Here is a 23,309-nt window from a genome sequence, read left to right as displayed (position 1 = left end):
GTATTAATTGGGATGTCCTCGTTCACTCGTCACTTTTAAACGACGTCTGTTAATGATGACATGTGCACAGCCGTATCCCCTCTCATCGGGCTTAACTGAATAAACCCTTAGAACCGGCCCATTTGTTGTTAAATATTTATTTAAATTAATGAATATTTCTCTTGTTAGTCAAGGAACTCAATGTATGATGGTTGGTCCTGCCTTTGTGTTACCGTTTTGGTGTAAAAATGTAGCCTACATTTAAATAAAAATATAATTATAGTAATGTGAAAGCCTTTTAGAAATGAATGGCACATAATAATTCCCACGGAGCTGTGAGCACTTATACATTTATGTGACGCTTTTCCACTCATCTTCCAGTTGTCGGTTTTCCTCTGTTGAAATCGACCAGCTGTGAAGGTGGGGGTGGGGCTTTTATACGCGAGTAGTGAAAACACTTCCGCGTAGTCTGCTCGCGTGTATCCTCCCTTTCGTCTCCTCCTGCACGGTTATGGCTAGAAAGGATCCGTCTTGTGTAAAACTCTCTTGAGAGTTTGGCTAAATGTCACGTGGCTGAATGTTTACGTTTGGCAGGCAGCGTTTCATTTACGATCGTTAACATCAGTTGGCCACAGCAAATGATGGTGAGAAGCTAAACTATCTATTAATTATGTCAATGACAGGGAGTGTGATTGTTGAAATAGGGTGTTAGCGGTCTTGCTGGTGTTCAAAGAAGAATGACAACACTGTGGATCACTAACACTGGTTTATTTTTTATTCACAGGCAAGTCAACGTTGTCGCAGTAAAAGTCCCAAGATAGCTCCTGGTGCAATAAAATGTTCCCTTGCAGTGTTTTACTATTATGTCTGATGTTTCTCTATTAATATTGCTGCTGCATTAATGTGTATGTTGCACAGGGCTGCCAACATTTGAGTTCAGCTTGGAGTGAGATTTTTTTTTGGTGAACCAAAAAGAAACGTTCATGTGTAGGCTACAGTGTTACAAATGTATTGAACATGCACAAACTAGGGTTTCCCATTAATGTACCGGGCGCACAAGTGGAATACGCACATACACAGTGTACCCGCTACTCTTACAATGAAGGCACGATAATCAGCTCACAGCATATAAAATGGCATATAGGTGTAAGCAGAGGTAAAGTGCTATTTTATAAGTGGGGGGGGGGGCGGTCCTCACCTCCTCTAGGGGGGTCAGGAGGCATGCTCCCCCGGATGAGGCTCTAGTTTGCAGCCGTTCCTCCTCCTGGCCTTGTTTAAATGCTAATGAGAGCAGACCTACCTGCAGTGATGCCGCAGAGTCTCCCTCTCATTAGCCATGAGAGGTGAGCGATGGGAGGAGGTGGGGCCGGGGGTTTAGGATCTGTTAGGAGGAGACTTATCCCTGATCTGCAGGGTCATTTTATGGGAGGAAGAGGGTGTGTGTTGAAGGGGAAGTTGATCTCCCACAGGCCTGCTTTAGTATGCATCAACCACAGCTCCTCACCACAGCACCAACATACAGCAGTCAGTGACAGAAAAGGACCATAAAGCAAATTTACTGCCAGTGAAAACCATTTCTGCTGCACTCCTCAGCTCCAGCAAAGCTCATTTATAACCATATAAAGAGGTGTAGAGCAGGGAGTAGCCTGAAGAGAACGAAATGGTGGAGCTAAATGACATGCCACCGAGTGGAGAAAATAACGAGGGGGGAGTCAAGGTGACAAAAGTTCAAACAAACTACCCTTATCCAGGGCACATTTATTTTTCCACAAGAAACACACAAACATGCAACAATGTCATCACAATTCAATAAAGACCGATAGATTAAGAAGCCCTTTATAGTTGAATCAATGTATCTTTATATCTTGCTTTGAATTGATCTCTGTTCATCTTTGTGAACCATTTTAAATAGCAAAATGTAGACACTGCTTCAGAGAAATCAAACCACAAAAATCATGATTCGCAAAATGTCAATTAAAATGTGCACTTCAAATGCAACACATTCAGATGTTTGAGATGTTAAAAGACTGAGGAGAGCAGCCAAACGCCGAGTCGTCCCCATCTGCGGAAATCAAACCCGGTAGAGGAAATCAACTTTTATCTAACTGGAGTAAGATGCAAAACCACAGTGCTAAATCCCCAGAAGACCTGGGTGATATCTCTAAAGAAGCTATGATGTTTTCATACGCAAAAGCTATGCATTGTCAATACAGTTGCTCACAGTTTGGTTAACATGCACCTCTCGGAGAACAGTATCTTTAAAAGGACATGAACCTAATTTCTGTTTACTAGACGCAAACTCGGCATACATTCACACACACTCGCACAAACAATCAGACACAAACACACAGTATATCCACTGAAAAATGTTAAGGTATCATTTAGAGAGAAGTACAGTTATAAGAGGGTACAACTGCAAATACTTCATATAGGCCTAATAAAAGTGACTACCACCTCTAATCAAAGTGAACATAGCATGGAATGAATCTTAAGAGTAATACAACAATGTTGTGTTATAGTTCTTTTAGAGACAATCATAATTAAAAAAAAGACATCAAAAATATATGTTTTCTAGTACATAGCATGTGAAAATCTTCGGATCGCAACCCCTTTGTTCCTGGAGGTAGGAACCCCATAAAGAAAACATCCATTGACATTTAAAACCAAAAAGATCTGCCTTCTTGCTACATAAATCATGTAATAGATCTTAAAAATAGTAAATTGCATAAACACCATCTCTCTCTTTCTTAATCAGACACATAATATACCAAACCATGTTTTGTTCATCATTGCCATATAAGTCTGTACACACCTGAAAAGTCTAAAGGGCCGTACTACAAGGCCGACACATGGAAAGGAAAAGTCAAAGAAGAAGCAAACATTTGGATTTCTCTGGTTAATGAAACTTCAATCAACATGGAAAACATTCCCTGAAAGGTTGGAAGCATTCTCTTTTGCTGTCCCGTAATATAAAGGGAGTCAAAAAGGTTGTGAAGGAAAAAAAGAGAACAGGCCAAAAGAATATGTTTTCAACACCTGGGTCAAATATCACACTCACAAATAACTTTAGTGGTTTGTTTAGCAGGTGTCAATGTAAACAGACAAAAGTAGTTCAAAGCCCCTGAAAACGTTTTTTCTCTTTAAAAAAAAGAAGTGTTTCTCTGTAACATAAAACACTAATTTAAGCGGCAATTTAAAGCTAATGTGCCTAGCTTAACAATAACAAATCTAGCTAACAGCTAACCTTTGTAGCTAGCTAGTAGTTGTGAGGGAACTTGAGCCCTTGGCTTGTTACACTGTCTGTTTTTTAAGACAAATAAAAACAAACTGTCCAGTTGTTGAATTACTTAGTATATTGCCTGGCAAAAATAGGCTTTTTGTATTAACATGCCAAGACATAAATACGAAGAAATGGCAGATCATGTATTGGTGTGTTTGTGTACGATAAAGTAAGAAGATGATTGAGAAAATGGGTTTTCAGGGTCTTTATAATTTTCAATAAAGTAGGTTATATCTAACTTGACAACTGACTGAGGTCAAATTTCACCAATCTGTTGCTCCATGTAACTAAAGCAAAGACCCCAACCATTATTTGTTTCTTTTATTTCACCCAGGCGCGCCGTTTTCACCTCCAAACTGAACAGAGATTGCCGACTGCAACCATTCCCATGTCAAAGTAGAAAAAGAGAAATGGCCCATTGTGGGGGAACGGACATCTTCATGCTGCTAAAGCTCCCCCACCAATAATAAAGATACACTTGTATTTATTGGAATCCAGCAGGATCGACAACACAGATTCTACATTAAGGTAACGACAGCAGCATACGCTAAGACTACTTGTAATATAAGACGTCCATAACATGTAGTACATTTTCAACAGTCCCTGACATACTGACAAATTCATCTTTGCCAGATTTTCTGTATTCATGTTAAGATGTGCCTGTGTATAGATATGTGGGCCAGATGGTAATTTTATATATTCTATATAGAAGAGTATAAAAATAAATTAAACCAACACCACCGACTCAAATTGAGCTTGAATTTAAAGGTAGGCTATATCACATCTGCAAATGTATATCGTATATATTTTTCAAAGCATCGCAAGCCGGTTTATAAACATCAATTTAAAAAAAAACACAATTTAAGACATTTTCCTAAAAACTAAAAGGTCTGATCAAAAAAAAACGTTGCCTCAAAGTGCTATGGAAGACTATGATTCACTCCAAAACTAAGCTCACAGCTGGGTGCCCACACGATAAACCATGCATCTACACCCCCACTCATTAAAATTGATCAGATATAATTATGGAGAATTATGCAGCACTGGGTTATCTTTAATCTCTGAGTAGAGCACAACTCCACCAAGGATCTACAGAAAAACTCTTTACCTCACGGGCATAACATCTTAGGGGGGAATGGAGAGTGCAGAACTAAATACTAGACCAACATTTGCAATGGTTGCAAGTACTCTGCTGCTGCTGAGGAGGAAAGATGGGGGCGAGGCCATAGCATCTTGCCTAACAACTCTGAGTGAGCTCACGCAGGAAAAGAGATGTTTCATTGCTCGCTGTACAAGCTAACAAGCTCACAAGAGACTTGTGGATTGCAGGCGAGCAGGAGCCAAAGATGGATCTCCAACAGAGAGAACTGTTGGTGCTGAAAGACGAATGTCCATCTGCCAGGAGTGTGTTCAGCTTTTCTCCTAAAGGACCTCAAGCCAGCATATTATTGCCTGAGAGCACGCAACCACACACTCGACCCTCATGTATGGTCAGAATGATGGATGGTGCCGACGCCCGGGTTGCCTCCAACATGGAAAAAAATAACGCAGGCTTTATACAAACAGAGGTCAGCGTCATCAGTGTGTCAACCAAACAAATGAGTTTAACCTTGGAGCGTAGCCAAAACCGCTTCACAACCACAGCCTGTCAATTTACAACATCTCATAACAGGCATCAAACTGGCTGGTAAGATGCTTGTTTTATCTATCTTTCATGTCTCCGCTCATACAACATAGGTTTAATATCAAACATTGATGTTTTATAGCCTCTGGAATTTATTTCATGCACAACAGGACACACTTTCATAGTCGAAAACAATTGACTTAAAGTATCTGAAGTGGAAAATATCCGAAATGCCCATTACAACTGTATAGTCACCAAAAACACGCCACAATCCTCTCTTTCAAAATCACGAAACCACCACTTGTTACAGGACAATAATCAAATATTTGAAAAAACGGGGGATGCAATTAATTAATTCCTTTGGATTAATTCAATATGCTGAAATTGTCTTAGATATAATCTTCACAAGATCAAGCAACAGCTGATCTATCAACATTTCATCAGATTGCAGGTTATCACCCAACCTTCATTATGCAGCGTTAGTCTGGGCCATGCATTCTGGAGTTTAGCATTTTAAAATATGCCAGGTGTGTCCCCTCATCAAGTGCAGAGGAACAGCTTCAGTTTAATCTAAAGGGGTTAAATACCATTCACCAAGCCACAATCCTCACCTTGTCTTTACGTTTGTTACCCTCTGAGAACTTGCTCAAGGCATGGATCAAGAGACAGCAGGGGGGAAATCTTAGGTTATACAAATCAAGATATCGACCATAACCACGTCATTTATTTTTGCTTGGGTTGCTCTTGTGCCACTGCTTCTGCAGGGTATTTTCGTTTGTGGGGAGTAAAGAGTTGTCGGCTGCTTTTTGGCATGTCATGAAGCTTCCTGTTGCCTGGGAGACGGTGGGGCATGGTGTGCGCTGTTCCTGTGTACCATCTCAGGCAACTATCAGTCCTTCAGGTTGTCCTCGCCGACCCCCTGGGCCGACAGCTCTGTCAGGACGTTGTCCAGGTATTTGTGGTCCGGGTAGCCGTGACCAGTCAGGTTGGAACCAAATTCTGTCTTGTGGTGAATCTCGTTCCACACCACCGTGTCCGATTCTCCCGTGGTGCTGGACGTGCCGATGGTGAAGATGAGGCGTCGGTCCCAGGCCATGATCAGCAGCTTTAAGACCTGGAGAGAAGAAAGAAGGATGTCATTATCCTGCTTTAGCAAGAAGAAAGTAACTATGATGTTATCCCTCTTTAAAAATATTTTTTAGCTTTCATATACTACTCAGAAAAAATATAATTCGTCACTCGTCACCGGCTCGAGCTTCAATGTCAGGATACATGTATTTATTATCCTTGCAAGAATGGAAGTAGTCATCACATACAGAGCATATGGTACAACTAGTACAAGAGAGGGTGCATCACAGTCACAAGATGCATGAATACCGGTTCAAAGCAGTATACAATGTTTAGTTTAGATTAGTTAAGACCCACGTCAGAAATGATCATGTTTGTCATAATGTCTATCTCCATAGAGGCTGAATCATCATGTTAATCGTTGTCACATAGCTATCATATGCCTAACAGAGTGTCCTGACGCTCTTCCAGGTAATCTTACATCCTGTTACGTACACAGTTACAGTTGGGCCTTTGTTATCATCTACTACTCTGAAAGAGTACATTCAGTATTTTCCAAACAATAAGTAACTTCAAGTTTTAGTGAAGAAAGATCTTGCAATATACAAGCAAGATAAGGAGCAGAGATGCTTTCCCCTTCTTAAGAAAGAAATAATGTGCAGCTAAGCACACTTGCAAGGATTTAATGCTTCTGAGCTGTTGTTGTCTGTGTCTGATTGTTTTCATGGACCATCAGTGCTTACCTTCCTGCCTTTGTCATTGTCAGGGAGGTAGCAGTGTCGAGGAAACCCTCTGGCACTGAATTTTTTCCCGGGGCTGGGGTGCTCATTGGTCTGGTGAAAAAAAAGTCAAGCAAAAAAACGTTACAACTCTTCTCCCAATTACGACTTTATTGTGTCGGAGATGTCAACAGCAATACGTAGATAACAATGTAAAAAAAAGAAAAAAGTGATATGCTATTGTGAATATCCAATTATTTATTTTATGTATTGTTTATTTTTCCAGGGACAGCACACAATTAAAAGTAATTGCATCAGAGTTAGCTCGGAGATAATTTGCATCTGTTGTGCATGGTAAGGTGGACAAAACCCCCCTGCATAATGAAAAAAACACTACATGAAACAGCACAGTACATAGAAGTCCATTGGTGTGAGATAATAAGTAGATTCAGTATGATTTTAAACACTGCCAAGCTCCCTGAAACTCCATTTTTGCGTGTCTGGAAGAAGACAACAAGGCTGTAATTCTGAACTGTGGTACCCAGTCACTCTTAGTAGATGCTACCATAGGTACCAAGGTTGTGAATAATTGTTATATATCAAGCGTGCATCAGAGTAAAATAAGAAGTTATAGAATTTGAGGAAATTGTTTTGTTTCACGATATTTAGATAATCCCTTACACCTTATCTAGTAACCTTAGCATTTTGTTTTTGTAGATATATCATATTTAAGAATTGTGCTCTCATAGCTCCAATGTGAAAAAAACTTGATTAAATAAATTTCCCACCCACACTTATTAATAAAGGAATTTGTAGTTACAGCTGCCTTGTCATGGTAAATTGGTCACATAATAGCCGCGTTCACACCGGAGTACTTTTCCCACAAATGTTTCCTATTTCCAGCGAGGTTTGAACATTTGTTATATCAGGCCTTTTTTGTGTGTCGAGAGTCCCTTCACTTCTTGTTGTCTCCTTGTCTCCTCAGTACATGTAGACCAATGAGACAGACCTATCATCACAGACATCAATCTGATTTCAAAGCAGAAGAAATACAGTGTACACCTTTAGAGATATACGTTTTATCTTTTGTTTATTCCTGTGATAGTTTTAATTAATTAATTGATTTGAACTGTAATATTATTTTGCTGTTGTTCATTAGCTCCATTACAGAGTTACATAGTGGACCGAGGAGTGAGAGGAGAAAGAAGAGAGGCGGGAGACCTACAGAAATGTTCCCTGAGCGGTCAGGTCACCCCCAGTATTCTCTGTCCCCCGGGACACAAAGCCTGTTCCTCTGGTGGAAAAAGGTCAGTTTATTGACTCTATTAAAGCTCCTTTAAGCAGTCAGGATGAAATACGCAACCCTTTCATCTCACCGACACAGAACCAGGCTGCAAAAACATGCTCTCCTCTCCACAGCAAATGCAATGAAAAATCCAAATGACCTTTATTGGATCCGTTTATTCTCGTCTCTAAAATAGATTTATATTTCATTTTAAATGATAAATTAAATGCTGAAAATCAATGGAAGAAACATCCATCTTCTATGCGGGATCACCATGGGACTTGCATAGCGGCAACACCTAATTTTCCTGCACTTATAACCGTCTTTCAGACTCAAGCAGATAGGTAGCAGTTGTAGAAAAGCACACAGATGTAGAGATATGAAAGAAAGGATCAGGATACACAAAAGACGCATGGTGGATTTAGTGAAGTGACACGGTTCTGACCTGGATCCCAGCAGGAATGTCGTAGACGATGCGGATGCTCTTGGAGTCTGGGTAGCCGGGCAGGCAGTGGGGGATGACGTGATACTCCATCTTCCCAGGAGGCTGGGTGCCCGTTTTCTCCCCATAGATGGTTTTACATGTTGGGCACTGAAGACTGCCATCCTGTTTGATAAAAAAATATAAATATTGGCAGGGTAAGTGGTAAATGAACCCAAATTAAAGACATTTTTTACTTCACCTCCTGTGATTGTAGTCATGTAGATATTTTGTATTTTATTTGCGTTTTGAGATATTTGTCTCTGATATTTCAGCTTGGTCTCCCAAACATGAATGCCATTTAGTTCGTAATGCTGGAAGTAAACTTATATTTAAAGCCTCTCAACATTTCTCTTCAACATGATTAAATGATAATCTATCATTTGAATGCGATGAGAAACCCATAGAGAATTAGCAGTTCCCCTTAGATCTACGAAGCAATTAGGAAAGAGACTAAACAAGCGCTAAATCAGTTAACTAATAGATGTATTGGTTCACTAGAAACACAACTCAAAATGAATGCTGAAGGTAGATCTACATCTGGATTTATAAATAGTAAATGTTTGCTAATATGTTAATGGTCATGAATTGACATTTTTTATGGTTAATGTCAAGTGGCCAAAAAGTCTTTGAATACAGCTTTGAAAAATATTTAACTGCAACATGTCTCTTCAGTAAAACAACGTGCTAGTACATTTCCACAAAAACTGTGTTAAAATATTTGATTGTAGTTTGAAATGTTCCGACAATCAGAACAGGATGAAAGCAGAAATCTCAAAGAAGGATATGTAAAAAAACTCAGAGAAACAAAACCAAAACGTTTTACTCTTTTAGATACCACCAGAGCTAAGTGACAAAATAAATTAAATTTGTCTAATCCGGCCTTTTAATAGTAATTGATACATATATTTCACATGATTATACCAATTATTGGTAATGTAACACTGATGGCTGCTAATTAAATTTGCCAACATTTGCATTAACGAACAACATATTAATACAAGTAAACTGAACCGAAGGGAGCCATAGTTTAGTAACTAGTATTTTTCTATTAATACTTGTATGACTTATCTGATGGGACTTCATAAAATTCCCATCGGTGTGCAATGATATTAAATCCTGATCATCTGCCAGTGCCATACAATCCGTCAGGGCCTCACGAGATTATAATTTGATCAACTAGAGTGACATCATAACAACGTCTGGCTCTCAAGCTTTTACCCACCTTATTGCCATTGTTGTACATGGCCACCAGGCACAGCAGATGGTACATGTGGCCACACTTGCCAAGTTTGCCCACCAGCTCTGGCTTGATGCCTTTGTGCTGCAGGATGCCTTCATAGCCTGACGCCATGACCAGCCTCTCCATGCAGATGGTACAGTCCTGGAATAGACAAACAAAATACTTCAGCTGTCATTCTAAGTGACTGTGTAATCATGAGACTTTCACACATGGTTAGGACATCTAACGGTCGCAGAGAGCATCTCTTGGTGGTGGGCAATCTTCTGTGCATGCTTGTGTTTTTCTTACCTCATCTGGCACCACTTTAATCTTCTCTGTGTATCTTCGCACCACATCCTCTGGGTTTTTGCCTTGTCATAAAATAAAGCATAAGAGAAATGAGTTGACCGGTGAAGAAAAGCCAATCCAGCCACTTGCTAACACCCACACATCACAAGTAAATATGAAAAAGGGCAAGAAAGACCTCTGAATGGCATTTATTTGTCATTTAAACACAAGAGAATAATAACAGTAGGATCTTGACGGATGACACACTTTTATGAGTTTCAGTCGTCACGCTGACACCTTTTTTTCTGATGAAAGAGTGTTTTCCCATGTGAATGTCGTTCACATGTCTGTGGTGTTAAGGAGGAGGTCACCTTCAAAACTCAAACATAACCCAGCCATCCCCACACTCTCATAATCCCTGTGTGCAACCAGGCTAGCATGGCTGAGAGCACACCCACAGCTTACACCCCTAATACGCTTACAGGCAACCTCTTCTCCCCCGGGAGCCTTTGTTTGTTCATCTGAGGGACAGCCAGCGAAAACAGAGGGAGGGAGAGCAGTGGAGAGAGGAACACTGAGGGAAAAAAAAGGTATAAAGGCGGAAAGAGGGAAGAGGCAGAGAGCTGTGAAGAGAAGGAGGAGTGAGAACAGGAAAAAGGAGGAGAAAGACAGAAATTTTTACACAATGCCTACTTGATGGCTTCATTAGCCCGGATCAAGAGCTGTCTGACCTTTTTCTGTACAGAAAGCAGAGAAGGATAAGCCCATATCTCCCTGCTTTAGAAAAAAAACACTTTTGTATTCCCCTCACAGCTCTCCAGTATCAGTTTAAACTCGGAATATACAGGGATATACAGGCAGCTGCCTCATTCCTCCATTTAACACCCCAGAAATGTTCAATCATCGTTCATTTAGAATTATAGTCTCCCCTAGCAGGAACCTTCCTATACATTTACAGCCACATGTCAGGATCCTTCCTAGTAAATTAGATTAAACTATGGGACCCGTTAAATAATGTCCCACTGCATCATCTGCTCTTAAGGGTTGAAGAGGACGACCACGGTGAAGAAACCGAAGCCCAACAGCCTCACTGATCAATTAGGACAAAGACTCCTGTGGGAGGCGGGCGGTTTCCAAGGCTTCCATCGACCAGCACTTATTCAAGCACAAAGCCGTCCAACTGAACACCAGATCCCCTCTCAAACCAGCTCCGTACAACATTTCCCCTGTTAATTACTTTCCTTACAACTGCCTCTATCAATCTGCATGTAACACAAATAAAATGGTTACATTAACACTTTCGCTGCGTTTGCTCATTAATCTGAACAAGCAATCATCATTACATTTTATAGGAGCTTTTGAAAAAAGGTAAAGGCATTCTCGCCTCACTAATCATCAGGGACCACGGTGAGTGTGGATTTATTGTAAACCTTCATGCAGCTGAAATTGGAAGCATTTAAAGGATCATTTTGTAAACATCTTTGATTTTGTTTGCATGGTAAACAACAGACAAAGGAACAGCTGATGGGGAAACATCCTGTAAAGCTTGGAAGAAAAGAGAGAGTCTGCTGACAGTCAGTGGTTGGTCTATTTCTCTTCTCAGTGCATTTCCAATGTTCCAACACCATATACAAATACCATGGTAGCATTTACACTTTGTTCTCAATACACTTCCTCCTCTCTTCGGATTGACTTGCTCCATCTTACCTCTTCTCAGGTGCTTTTTCTTGGTTTTGCGGCGCATGCCATTGATCCCTGGAACAGGCTTCATGTCGCTCTTATTGATGGGGGGCGGATGCAGAATGGGCTTGGGGGCCCGGGTCAGGCAAACCGGCAGACCTGCAGCGCACATCAGGATACCTGTCATACCTGAAGCATAAGGACAGCACACACACATACACACAAAAATACACACAAAGAAGAATGGAAAAAAACACTAATTGTAAATGTCTTTCAAGATCAATAAGAGTTTCAGCACTCAAATCTAATTTTTAGCAGATGCTATACAATGAATAAGAGCTAGGCGATAAATAAATATGACAATTTTGCGTCTTTTATATTGACAATGACATATGCCGAAATTAATCAATAGAAAAACGAACTAACTCAAATTCCTCTGACTATTCTGTATGTGTGTGCATCAATGTAAATGTAGTCAGCATGTAGCTTGAAATATATATATATGTATTTTGTCTTTATAATCTCACCTTATAAGTTTCTTATAAAATGAGGAAATACTACTTCATATATACCGGTATATATATATATATTACGTCATTTGTGAGGTAATTAATTAACACAGGTGTATCCAAAATATATTTCACAATATAGTTTTTTCATAAATATATTTATTTATTAAATTGACAAAAAAAATGTATACTGTAAAGCCATGATATGACATTCAAGGATTAAGGTATTTGGACATATTGCCCAGTAGCCTGAATGTCGACTAACCTGCTAGGGCTGGGTGCACTGGTCCAGTTCCAGTCAGGTTTTTTACTGGGAGAGCAGGAACCCTAAAAAAAGCAAAGAATAAAATGTTTTTAAAGTACATCATGGCCACAGAAAGTGTCTAGCTCGCATCATACATTCATTCAGGGTCATACTACCACCTCTAGTGGCCATTAGGAGACATCAAGATCCACAGTAAACACAAATCATCTTCTCTGTGCGGCAGTCTATTCTTGTTCTTTTCTCAAAAACCAAAAAACACATTTAAATTGTCCTGATCATGCATCATTGCCTGTAATGCCACACTTGAGAAAAGTGAGAACAGCAGCCCGTTCTGCCCCACATGCCACAAAAAACTGTTAAAATGTCACATGTGCTTCACCACAGAGACAGAGTCAACTGCAATGGGATGAGACAGCTTGACTCATGTACAAAGCACTGCAGCAGAGTCTGATTCAGGATGACATTTGGAGAGGTTGGAGTTCATGGTGAAAACAGACGACAAAGACAGTTGACTTGCGCATTCTCACAGATCTGTGGAGCTAGCCGACAAAAGCACTTCAGGCATTATTATGGGCACACAATCAGTGAGTCGCTATAGAGGGCCGTGGTTTACTGAAAAGCATTCGGAGCAGCAGAGTTTGCAGACCATTATTCTTTCCTCAGGTAAAGAGAAAGCCCCAGTGTCATGACAAGCCAACTCAAGTTATGCATTTGCAATCAATATCTTGCTTTAAATCACAGCTAAGAAGCAACACGTAAAGAACCAGAATTGAACACGTAATTGCACCAGATGCGAGTTGGTTATAAAAAAAGTCCCACAAAATCAAGTCTCGTAAATACAGTGAAGCATTCAGCTGCTAATCAGAACAATACACTTTTCTCATGAGTCTTTATTAGCTGTTGGGTTGGGGTCAATAAAGTAAATATCTAAAAACATATATGTATAAGAAAACGAAACCACAACTTGCTGGTCTATTACAAGTCAATTAATTTGTGTTATTGTGTGACTTTGCTGTTTTAGAGTGTTATCTCGACCTCCTCAAAGTCACAGAATATCACAAACTAACATCTGGCATGCAGACCACCATCTTCTGTAGGGAATACACTGGCTGTGGATAAGTACCTCATACAACCACTCTTTAAAACATCCAAACAATTCCTTTACGCAGATGGTTTGAGACGTTTTTTAAACATAACTTGAACAAAGTTAAATGAAATTATCTGTGTAAATGGGGCACTGCTCACTGAGCAATTTATCTCAGCATATCACACACACACACACATACATACACACTAACTAATCTCCACATATACTTCTAAATCTCTCTGCTCTCTGACCATGAAGGGACTGAGATCTTTGGCCCTGCAGCGCTCAGGTGTTTCACAGAGACTGCTTTGATATTAGCCAGAGCCTCGGAGCCTCTGTTCCTGCGCCAGGGGAAGCCCTTCAATTAGCTGAGTGCAAGCAATAAGGGAAAGGTACGCGAGGCCTGGCTGAGGCTGATGTGTCCTATCGTCCCTTTGGTAGGGACTCTCCATGTTGTTTCTCCAGAGAGCAGGATCAGCTGACTCCTGTCGTGTGTCAGACTGGAAACAAATGAAAGCACGGTGATTTGTTGTTGTTTCAAACACCTTATATCAAAATGTTGAATTCAAGATGTGAAACTGAGACAGGTTTGATTTTTAGTGACAAAAGCAAGTGATTTCACACCCTCAACCGCAGTAGAGGAATTCTCTTGTGAACTCCCCCACTGCAGTCACTGCTTATAGCTCAAACCAACTAGTCGATACATTACTAAGTTAAACAAACAGTTTTGCCTTTTTTATTGGTTTTAAAAGTAGAGGAACATTTTTACGCTGGACCCGATTATGCTGTTTGGGGATTTTCCTTTCCTGGTGTGTGCACACAAACCAATATAAGATAGATAAACAAAGCATATAATATATCTATTTACCAATCTATATCTCTCACTCACATTTCCCCTTCCTGCCTGAAACGCCTCCATTGGACTCCTTTATTTACTTCAGTAACATAGTGACATCACTACATACACTCTCGCTTCTATTGGCTAGCGCTCCAACACATTGTACATGATAGAGATGTCCTGCCCCTTAGCCTAAGTGGTTGAACAATAACAACACAGATGGCCAGCTAACCAATCAGAGCAGACTGGGCTCTGGTTTCAGACAGAGGCTGAAAAGAGCTGCAGCACAGGCAGTATGATAAATAAAAACCTATTTCAACATTAAAGCGTGTAAACATGTCACACTAGAGGCACAAAATACAAATATGAACCTGAAAATGAGCGTAATAGGGCTCCTTTAAGGCAGAGCAAGTGCCAAACACCTTTTCAAACCTGAATATCAGAAGTAGAATGGGATTGGCCAAAGCGGCATCTGATACTCATTAAAACCAAATTAGGTGAAGCCCAGTGGGAGAGTCCCTCCTCCATTTAAACATGCACTTAGGCCTAAATCAAATCAAAACACATGACGCCTCCCTCTATGAACGCATGTATAATTAAGCTTGTTCAGTGAGAGCGCTGTGATCAAACAAAAATAATTTTCATTAGGAGAAGAAATGAGACAGCACACCATGAGAGCCCTTAACACCATCTCATTGTGTGCCGTGTGCACAAACTACACACTCCTATAGGCACACAGCACGGAGGATTTGTCAAAGATCCATAACATTACATTAATTAGGAAAATGCTTTTCATCTTTATTGCTTTCAAATTCTGGCAAAGATCTTGGCATGAGCCGGCAAGTGTATCGCATAATAAATATGCAATGTTAATGAAACAGCTACACACTGTTAGCAAAAGCTAACATACTTATCTACTCTGTTTTTATGGTGTACTTTAATACGAAGACAAATACATCCCCATCTTGCAGGCAATTGCTTTTTGGCTGTTCTTCATTACTTCTGTAAAGAGCGTGATTACCTATCTTTACAGTGCAGAATTATTTGTAAACACGTGACCAGCCAGTCGACCTGTAACCTGTAAGCAGCTTCCACTCCATCTAATTCTGCGCAACCTTTTCTCTTAATTTGCTTTTAGAAATGTGCACCTGGAGGTATGACCCTCACCATCATGGCTGTGCCTGAAGCAGCTTCACACACTCTGACACTGACAATCCTAATGCTGGATTATTTCAACGGTTAAACTCCTCCCCCTCGTTGCTTATTCCACTGTCTGCCGCACATAATTCTTGTCTAAAAATACCGTCATAATTATTGGGAGTGCATCAAAATCCATTGTCATTACTTATCATCTAGTTCCTAAAAGTATGCTGCCGGAGGTCTCCACTGATCATAAACAGCAGGCTGCATTAGCTCATGAGTAATTACCAAAACGTCAGTGCAAACAAGAGCAGACCTTTGGCCTTTACACTGCAACCCTTCCTTTCCAGTATCCAAGCTTTGACAGGGCTCCTTTGGAAAACCAGACTAAACATCATCCTCTCTGCATTTATTTTGCTCTGCCAACTCAAATGTCTCTCCTTCTCCGAGCCTGGCCACAATCAAACCTATACAAGTGGACAGTAGTGTGCTTCTGAGGAATTACCATTTGCTATGGCGCTTTTTTGTAGGTCAAACGCTGCAATTTCTAACCTAAAACCAATGCAAATTAAGTGTTGAATCCAACCCCTTCACACCTAACTCATTAAAACCACCTTAATTGTGGCCCATGCTAGGTCAGGGCACGAGGGTTGCTGTCCTTTTTCAATTATTTCCTCCTTCCTATCCTGGGGGAACCTCCAGCCTGCCTTGAGGAATTAATCAGACCGGGAGGGATGTGATTCCCCAAATAGAGACTACATTAGGCCTAGTTAGGAATGTGCTGACGGAGGTCTTATATCTCCTCATCTGTTTATTATGCACCATAAAGACAGTAAGAGGGGGGATGGAGGGAGAGAACTCCAGGAGGGCTTAATTGCATATTGCTGCGAGTATCAGGAGGCAGAGGAAAGCCCTGTACGTGCTGCACTGTGGGGGGTTTACAACATGGCCAATGTTCTTTCACCTCCTGAAATGTCCTGAGAATTAAGCAATAATGACACCAATGATTCTAAATTACATCAGTTTGGTCCTGATGAGCTGACATGATTGATGAATTCATTTTTTATATTAATTGTATCTGGTGGTAAGCCCCAGAGCTGCCCACTGAGGGATAATGAAATTCACACACAGCCCTCCAGCCAACACTCAGGCGAGCTGTCTTAACACAAGCAGAGTGAAGCTCGTAAACACAGCCAATGACAGCGTGCACATTCATACACACACTCGTGCCCTGTTGCCTGAAGACAGCACAGCGCAGCGTCTCAGCTCAGAGATCTTGTTACATTATTTCTGTTCAATCCACCCTCATAATATGCTTCTTTACCTTTCAAACAGTCTTATAAATGAATATAATAACTCCTCATCACTCAATGTTATCATCAACATCAAGAATATTCTGCTTTTTGAAACACATCTGAAGTTGCAGCCCTACTAAACATAGCCTTTGTTTCACACAAGTGTTAATAGAGTGTAAACTGAATAATTCAAAAATAATCTATAGCAGCCTGTATCTGTCTGACTACACATGACCTTGTTTCACAGGTCCTCGGTTTATGGCAGGTGTCCTGTAGAAGCAGGTGTTATATAGTGGGCTGTGTCAAACCCATTATTAAGATAAACTGATGTGTTTACACAAACCAGCAGATGGTGCCACTTCTAATATCAGTTCACGCAAGACAGATGCATGCAACACCATTAATAGCCCGAAACCCTTTGGTTCCTTCACACAATAAAAACATCAATATTTGAAATGTAGTCTCCAACGATACACAAGTCAAAAAAACATATGGATTGTGCTTATGGGCAGATGAAATCAATCCTATGCAAGAAATGTAAATGGTATGGTGGTTTGTGTATCTAAAGCAGTGACATCAACTCTTGTAAACAAGCCATAGATGCCAAATACCTTTCTCGCACCCAGCACCCTTTTTATTCTGTTGTGTGAAAAACAGATCTGATGTTTTGCATTTTGTGTGGGTTCCTCTGTTATCGGCCCTGAGCACACTTGTGTTTTTTTTTTTCTCATTTCATTTTGTGTGTGTGAGCTCATGTTCTGTTGTGTGTGTGAATGTTAACCACACTCATCCTGTATGTCGAGCCACTCGCCTGGGAACTGACACACTCCACCTCACCCCCAGTCTATTCCTCTGCCTCGCTTTTTCTGTGTCCGCAAAAAACATTTTGTGTGAAAAAGTGACATTCAAGCTTTCACTGATTTCTTAGAATAAAGAAGAAAATGTATATACCTCCCATGCTGGTTTTCTTTAGGCACAAAGTTGCATCATTTTCCACCTGCTTGCTGTATAAAACAAGGTCATGGCCTGCTACGAAGAGCAAAATCATATACGTTTCCTTTCAGTGTCGCAGAATGAGGCCACAGAAAGTAAAAGGATGTGTGCCTGGGTGAAGGACGGCATTATTCAAACACGCAGTAAGTGTGTCTCTCCCCATGAGCAGTGCGAGCAAAATGGAATCAAATTAGTTCAGGAGTGGTTTATTTTAGTAAAAGAAAGCAGGATAAAGGACTGAAGTATCGGTTACAACGCTACACAACCTTCTTTTCCTCCTTTCGCTGAATCGCTCTGAGGTCACAGCGCTCAGCTGAAGCTCCCATTTTTCCTTGATCCATTATTCATTCTTCCCCAGTGGAGCTCTGCCTCCATGGCAAATAGCTTTCCACAGCTACACCAGAGCCTGCCCGTGCATGAACACAACCACACCATAAAACAAAAGACGCGGTTACACACACAAAGATCCAGATATTCAACCTACGATGTCATTTTCTTCATGACCACCACAGCATGGTGTCATAATAAGAAATTTGCAAGCAGAGGCCAGGGAATAATATAGAAGAGTTGCAGTATTTCACGCCTATTGGGGCCAACATAAGCTCATTATGAAGCAGTCGCCATTGCAGACGAACATGTGAAAAGAAGGGCTCTTCCTCTGTAAAATCAACTGGACCCAACGAAATGTATCATAAACCAGCAGAGAGAGGTAGAAAACAACAGAGAACAATACTCCTGACACAAAGAGACTAAAGCTTTGTGAAGCAGAAAAGCAGAAACAGAGATTGTCTTTGCTTTTTATATCCTCCTATTGCCTCAGCTCAACTGGAAATTCAACCAAATCCGAGCACTATGCCTGTGCTATAACAAGTAACAGGCCACTGCATACTTCATTCAAAGTGGAAGATAAGGGGTATGAATGCTTCTGTTTGTCATTACCCTGGTGGGACGGCTCCTCTGGCAGTGCTCATTGAAATGCGCTGTGTGCCCGGCCGGTTCAGGTTGTTCTGTCCGTTGATGGTGAGAGCGTGGTGGCCATGGGCGGATGAAAGAGTGGGCATCACGGGGGAACAGGGGAAGTTGGCAGAGGACAGTGGCAACAGCACCTGTTCAGCTTTGGCATGCCCACCTCCCATACTTATGTTATTGTTGTTGGGGCCCGAGGAGGCGGATGTCGGGGACCAGAGGGAGGTTCCAGCAAAGGTGTTGCTCTGCCGCACTGCAGTGAGAGTTCCTATAGCGCCTGTGTTTCCTGTTGTCCCGCCGTAGTGCTTACGCCGTTGAGAGGCCAGAATTGCATTGGAGGCGGCTCTCGTGCTGTTGACCAGGATGCACTGCTGGCAGGAGCAGGGCTGGCCGGAGTTTGCTCCCACGGGCCATGACTGGGACTTGGGGATAGAGCCCATGATGAGCGGGTAGGCCAGGTCCATGCGTCTCCGCAGGCGTCTCTTACGCTGGCTCTGCCTGTTGGTCTGACACATGCTGTTGAAGTCGATGAGGTAGCTAAAGCCCAGAGAGGTGAGGTCCAGCCAGGGGTGCTGCTTCTCGTAGGCATTCTGGATGGTCACACAGATCTCCATGTCATACGGCGTCCACGAACCGCTGTCGTTCTCCCACTCCCACACCACGCCTTTCCCCGGGGCGGACGACGGCTCATAGAAGTTTCTCTGCGCTGGTCTCATCGTGCCTAAAACAAAAGACAGGGGAGAGAGTGAAAAATGAGGACAATCTAAAAAAAAAGCTTTTGTTATGGTCAGCTACTTTGCAAGGACAGAAGATCACAAATGATAAATGTGAGGAGGAATAAACATCATTTTCTAGACCAGATTTTCTTTATTCTGCATCTTTTGACACCTCTGCTGGCTTTACAGATTCAGGTCAATTAACTAATCCGTCCACAGGAAATGGTTCTCATTTTGAAAATTCATTATGAGTTTCATTATAAGTTAAATTAAACCATTTAGTTTGTCGCTCGTAAAGTCTGAGGACTTTCAAGAGACAGACTAAAAAATTAAATGAACTTTGAGTCTCTTATGTGGGTCAAGCTACAACAACACAAGGTACTGGACAAACCTCCAGTTTGTAAATCTGTTTAAAATGTAAAATGAATAGTCTCAAGCTCAAGCTGAAATAGTAAGCGTAACTTCACGTGTAAAATAAGTGTAATGCCCATTTCATTTATTGTATTGATTTCTCTATTGGTTGCAAATTAGATGACTCTAATTTGATGAGTCAAAATCAAGCCCCAAAGAAGAGTGCCAGCCGTTGAAGCAAATTGTCGTAGTTGCCAAATGGTGTTTCTACACTCCCATTCTAGCACATCACGTCATTTTGGCCCAAAAAAACGTTTCCCCATTGACTAACATTGTCAACCACCCAGTATGAACAATTTTAGAGCCGCTTTATCATTACGTTTTACAAGTTTACCAGAGTTATTTTCACTCTCCATTCATTTGACTTGAGCTGAGAGCGGGAGATTGGAGGCGGGCTTAAGGAAAGCTCAAGTACGCACGCATATGGGCAAAAGTCCCCGGATGATTTGGGTTTGAATCTACAGTCGTTCCATTTTAGGCTTCATGTGCCACTGAGCAACTTTCATAGGAATGAATAAGTCCCGCCTCCGATGCTGTGTCCAGTTCCCTTTAGACATCCATGGACAAGAAACTATGAAAAAACATACAACTCTAACAAATGTAAACGTGCTTAGAATTTTTCATTATACTTGACAAATAATTGTGTAAATTAATAATTGTGTAAATGATCACTAGGAAAAAGGCATCATTAGATTAAACTCTGTTGATATTAGCCAGAGGCGAAATGCAGTTTTAATGCTGCTTCGGTTTATTTGACTTGCCAATGACTGAGCCAACAAGTGTTGAGACAGCAGATTGACCAACTGATGAAGACGAGGTGTAACACTTCTCTACCTGCCGGAGGGAATGTAGTTGCAAACTGTAGCAGTAAGTCAGTGGCTCAAAAAAAAGAGAAGATAAATACATAGCAACAAGCTGGTGTGCACACGCTAGGAAAATCGCTCCGAGTATCTATTAAGCTGCATGCGACGGCCACAGACATCATGCCCACAATCCCCTTCTGCCTCAGTCTGCAGTCAACTGTTCTGTATGGCGACAGGAAGGAGTGGGTTGTACCTTTGTCCCTCTGCTGACGGCCACTCAGCTCCCACCTCCATTATAACACAATTACCGTAGTCACATGGGAAATCAGGACGCCTTCGCCTATCCATCTCCCAGCGGCAAGACCGCAAGGGTATCCAGGCACTCCGACCCCCACCTTCCCCCACCTAATTTAACGGGTAAATGCACACTCTCCTGCCAGGGAGGACCAGGGTGATGATGGAGGGATGGGAGTGTGTGAATGGATGTTGGAAAGAGTAGAGGGGTCTGTGGGCAGCGGTAACCCCTCATGCTGCTTGCTCTGGAGATTAAAATGCATCAGTAGAATCAGTAAGTCTGACCTTGAGGCTGTGGTGCAGACTGCTGCTAAAGGACTCGGCTTGACGACTAATTTCACACACACACACACACACACACACACACACACACACACACACACACACACACACACACACACGTCTTTGCTCACTGAGCCATGCCCAACTTTTTCATGCCTGCTTATGGCTTGCTTGGATGATTTCTTGGAGGATGATAATGAAAATGATAATGATTTCCCTAAATGGATTTCAGAATAAAACACAAAATCATTGATTTCCTGATAGTCAATGATTTGGTCTGTGCTTTTAGCGTAGCGTTGGAGAGCTAGCCACACGTCTGAACCCTTTATCCCTGCAGCTCCTGAGGGATTCATTAAATGCAACACTTTCCGAATGGCTGCATGTTTCTGTGACCACGTGATCAATGGTGGCACAGCCACACAAAGTCTTGCTAATAGGTTTAACACAAGCTTCATAAATGTTTCAACATGTGAAGATGTGTTTTTCCCAGGCGTCAATTTATACATCTTAACTTCGGTGGTGAGAAATAAACAGTTTCTATCTTTGAAAGCCTATTAGTACTGGTAATTGTTCATGAGAGTGCTGATGGAGCCTGACGCATGAAATGTGCTCAGCTGAAAGATTTTCAGTGGGCTCGGAGGGATGGGTGTTTGGCAGCCAGATTTCTCCGCTGTAGTTAAAGTGAGGCGAGGACAGGGCTTTGCTCAGCATTCACAGAAAAAACCTGGTTTGTGACTCCCCTATATTACTTATTCAATTTGAGTCACAGAGCAAAGCACCCAATTTTCCACCAAAAAATAAATACCCGGCAATTTTTGAAAAACCTAGAAGGTAATTTTATAAGAATTACTGCCGTTATAAAAGTATTTCTAGAATCCTCAAACACTCCTCTGACCATCTGGATTAAAAATACATCTGTTGTGCGAGAAACCAACAACGCTTTTATAGGGCTTTTCAAAGATCGACAAATATCCACAGCTTTCTAGCTCATAATACATGCAGGGCACAAACTGAGGCTTTCAAGGACTAAGCATAAAAGGTAAATGCTCATATGATATATCTCAACAATGCAATGTATTTGTTAACGACAATTTTAGTTTAGTATATTTTTAATAAATTCAAACTAACTAAAATTGCTGAGATCGGATAACAAGGTGACTTCCTACTATAAAGTAAGACAAATGGACATTGCTGAAGTAGGTTAAAGGAATAGTTTGATTTTGTGTCTTGTTTAATCTGCTAAATGTCTGTTACATGTATGTATTTGTATCAAATAAACAAATGAGATAAACATGTTGATAGGTGCTAGCAAACTAATTCTTAAAAAGGGGCACTATCATGATTTTGGGGTTTTCCTGTAGTGTGTTTCATAGGTTTCTGTTATCCAAAGGGTGTTTCTCCCCCACACACACTCCTTATTTTAAGCTCAGCATCTCCTATCACAATTCCTACAAGTCAAGCTATTCCTTGAAAATGAAACCAAACAAACCCACCTATTATCATCCAAATAAGCTGGATGTTAACATTGTACAGTTTTGGTAGTAATGTCACTTTAAGTCTTTGTTTTCATCTTCTAAATATGTATTGGCTAACTTGGGTGTTGCTGGTTTCCAACATCTCAACACATAAGTACACAACTATTGTAACCAATTGAAATGATGTCCAAAGTAAAACCCACATTCAAACAAACTACAGTTCTTCTCTAAACACTTGCATTCTTCTGCAGGGAGTGTACAGGTTGCAGATCAGGGTCCTTGAGAGGAAAAGGCAAAGGCTACAACAACACACGTGTCCTGGGGCCTCATGTGGGAAGTCATATTCAAAACATTCAGCCTGAAACGCTGCACACTGCCTCTCATTCTGCTGTAATTTACTGCTGTAAACTGCCACAGCCAAAAAGGCAGAGTGGTTCATGTTCCCCCTGTGACCCTTAACGCTCTTCCTAGCAGGAAACTTAGCAAGAGTGGCCACTTCCTGTCAGACCCCGTGTGCCTTCAGCAGCCATCTTTCCTGCCCTCCCCTCATTTCCCTTGTCCTCTCTATCCCACGATGTCCTCCAGCTGTCTTTGCCCAACTCCAGCGTG

General features: G+C 41.3%; 1 protein-coding gene across 2 annotated transcripts; it reads right to left on the bottom strand.

Moving 5' to 3' along the window:
* Nucleotides 1–1,702: 1,702 nt before the first annotated feature.
* Nucleotides 1,703–19,435, bottom strand: dtx1 (deltex 1, E3 ubiquitin ligase). Of its 2 annotated transcripts, none has more exons than XM_010787412.1 (8): nt 18,693–19,435; nt 12,401–12,462; nt 11,654–11,815; nt 9,968–10,029; nt 9,662–9,820; nt 8,401–8,562; nt 6,695–6,784; nt 1,703–5,997 (listed from the first exon to the last, which is right to left on the bottom strand). In XM_010787412.1, exons 1-8 carry the CDS (start codon nt 19,433–19,435, stop codon nt 5,773–5,775), a joined length of 1,665 nt encoding a protein of 554 aa, XP_010785714.1. In that variant the 3' UTR covers nt 1,703–5,772. The 2 variants fall into 2 exon arrangements, with proteins under 2 accessions (XP_010785714.1, XP_010785715.1); XM_010787413.1 differs by having other exon boundaries at nt 11,654–11,785.
* Nucleotides 19,436–23,309: the final 3,874 nt, after the last annotated feature.

Source organism: Notothenia coriiceps, unplaced genomic scaffold (genome assembly GCF_000735185.1).
Source record: "Notothenia coriiceps isolate Sejong01 unplaced genomic scaffold, NC01 NC01_scaffold00030361, whole genome shotgun sequence".
Lineage (NCBI taxonomy): Eukaryota > Metazoa > Chordata > Actinopteri > Perciformes > Nototheniidae > Notothenia > Notothenia coriiceps.
This window is presented reverse-complemented; position numbering and strand designations above follow the sequence as displayed.

Bases quoted from the DNA above. Each gene is read 5' to 3' on its own strand.
- dtx1 (XM_010787412.1), bottom strand. From the start codon at position 19,435: ATGAGACCAGCGCAGAGAAACTTCTATGAGCCGTCGTCCGCCCCGGGG. The intron at 10,030-11,653 runs GTAAGATGGAGC...TTTTATGACAAG, and splicing joins GAAAAAGCACCTGAGAAGAG to GCAAAAACCCAGAGGATGTG. The intron at 8,563-9,661 runs GTGGGTAAAAGC...TTTATCAAACAG, and splicing joins TGTACAACAATGGCAATAAG to GATGGCAGTCTTCAGTGCCC.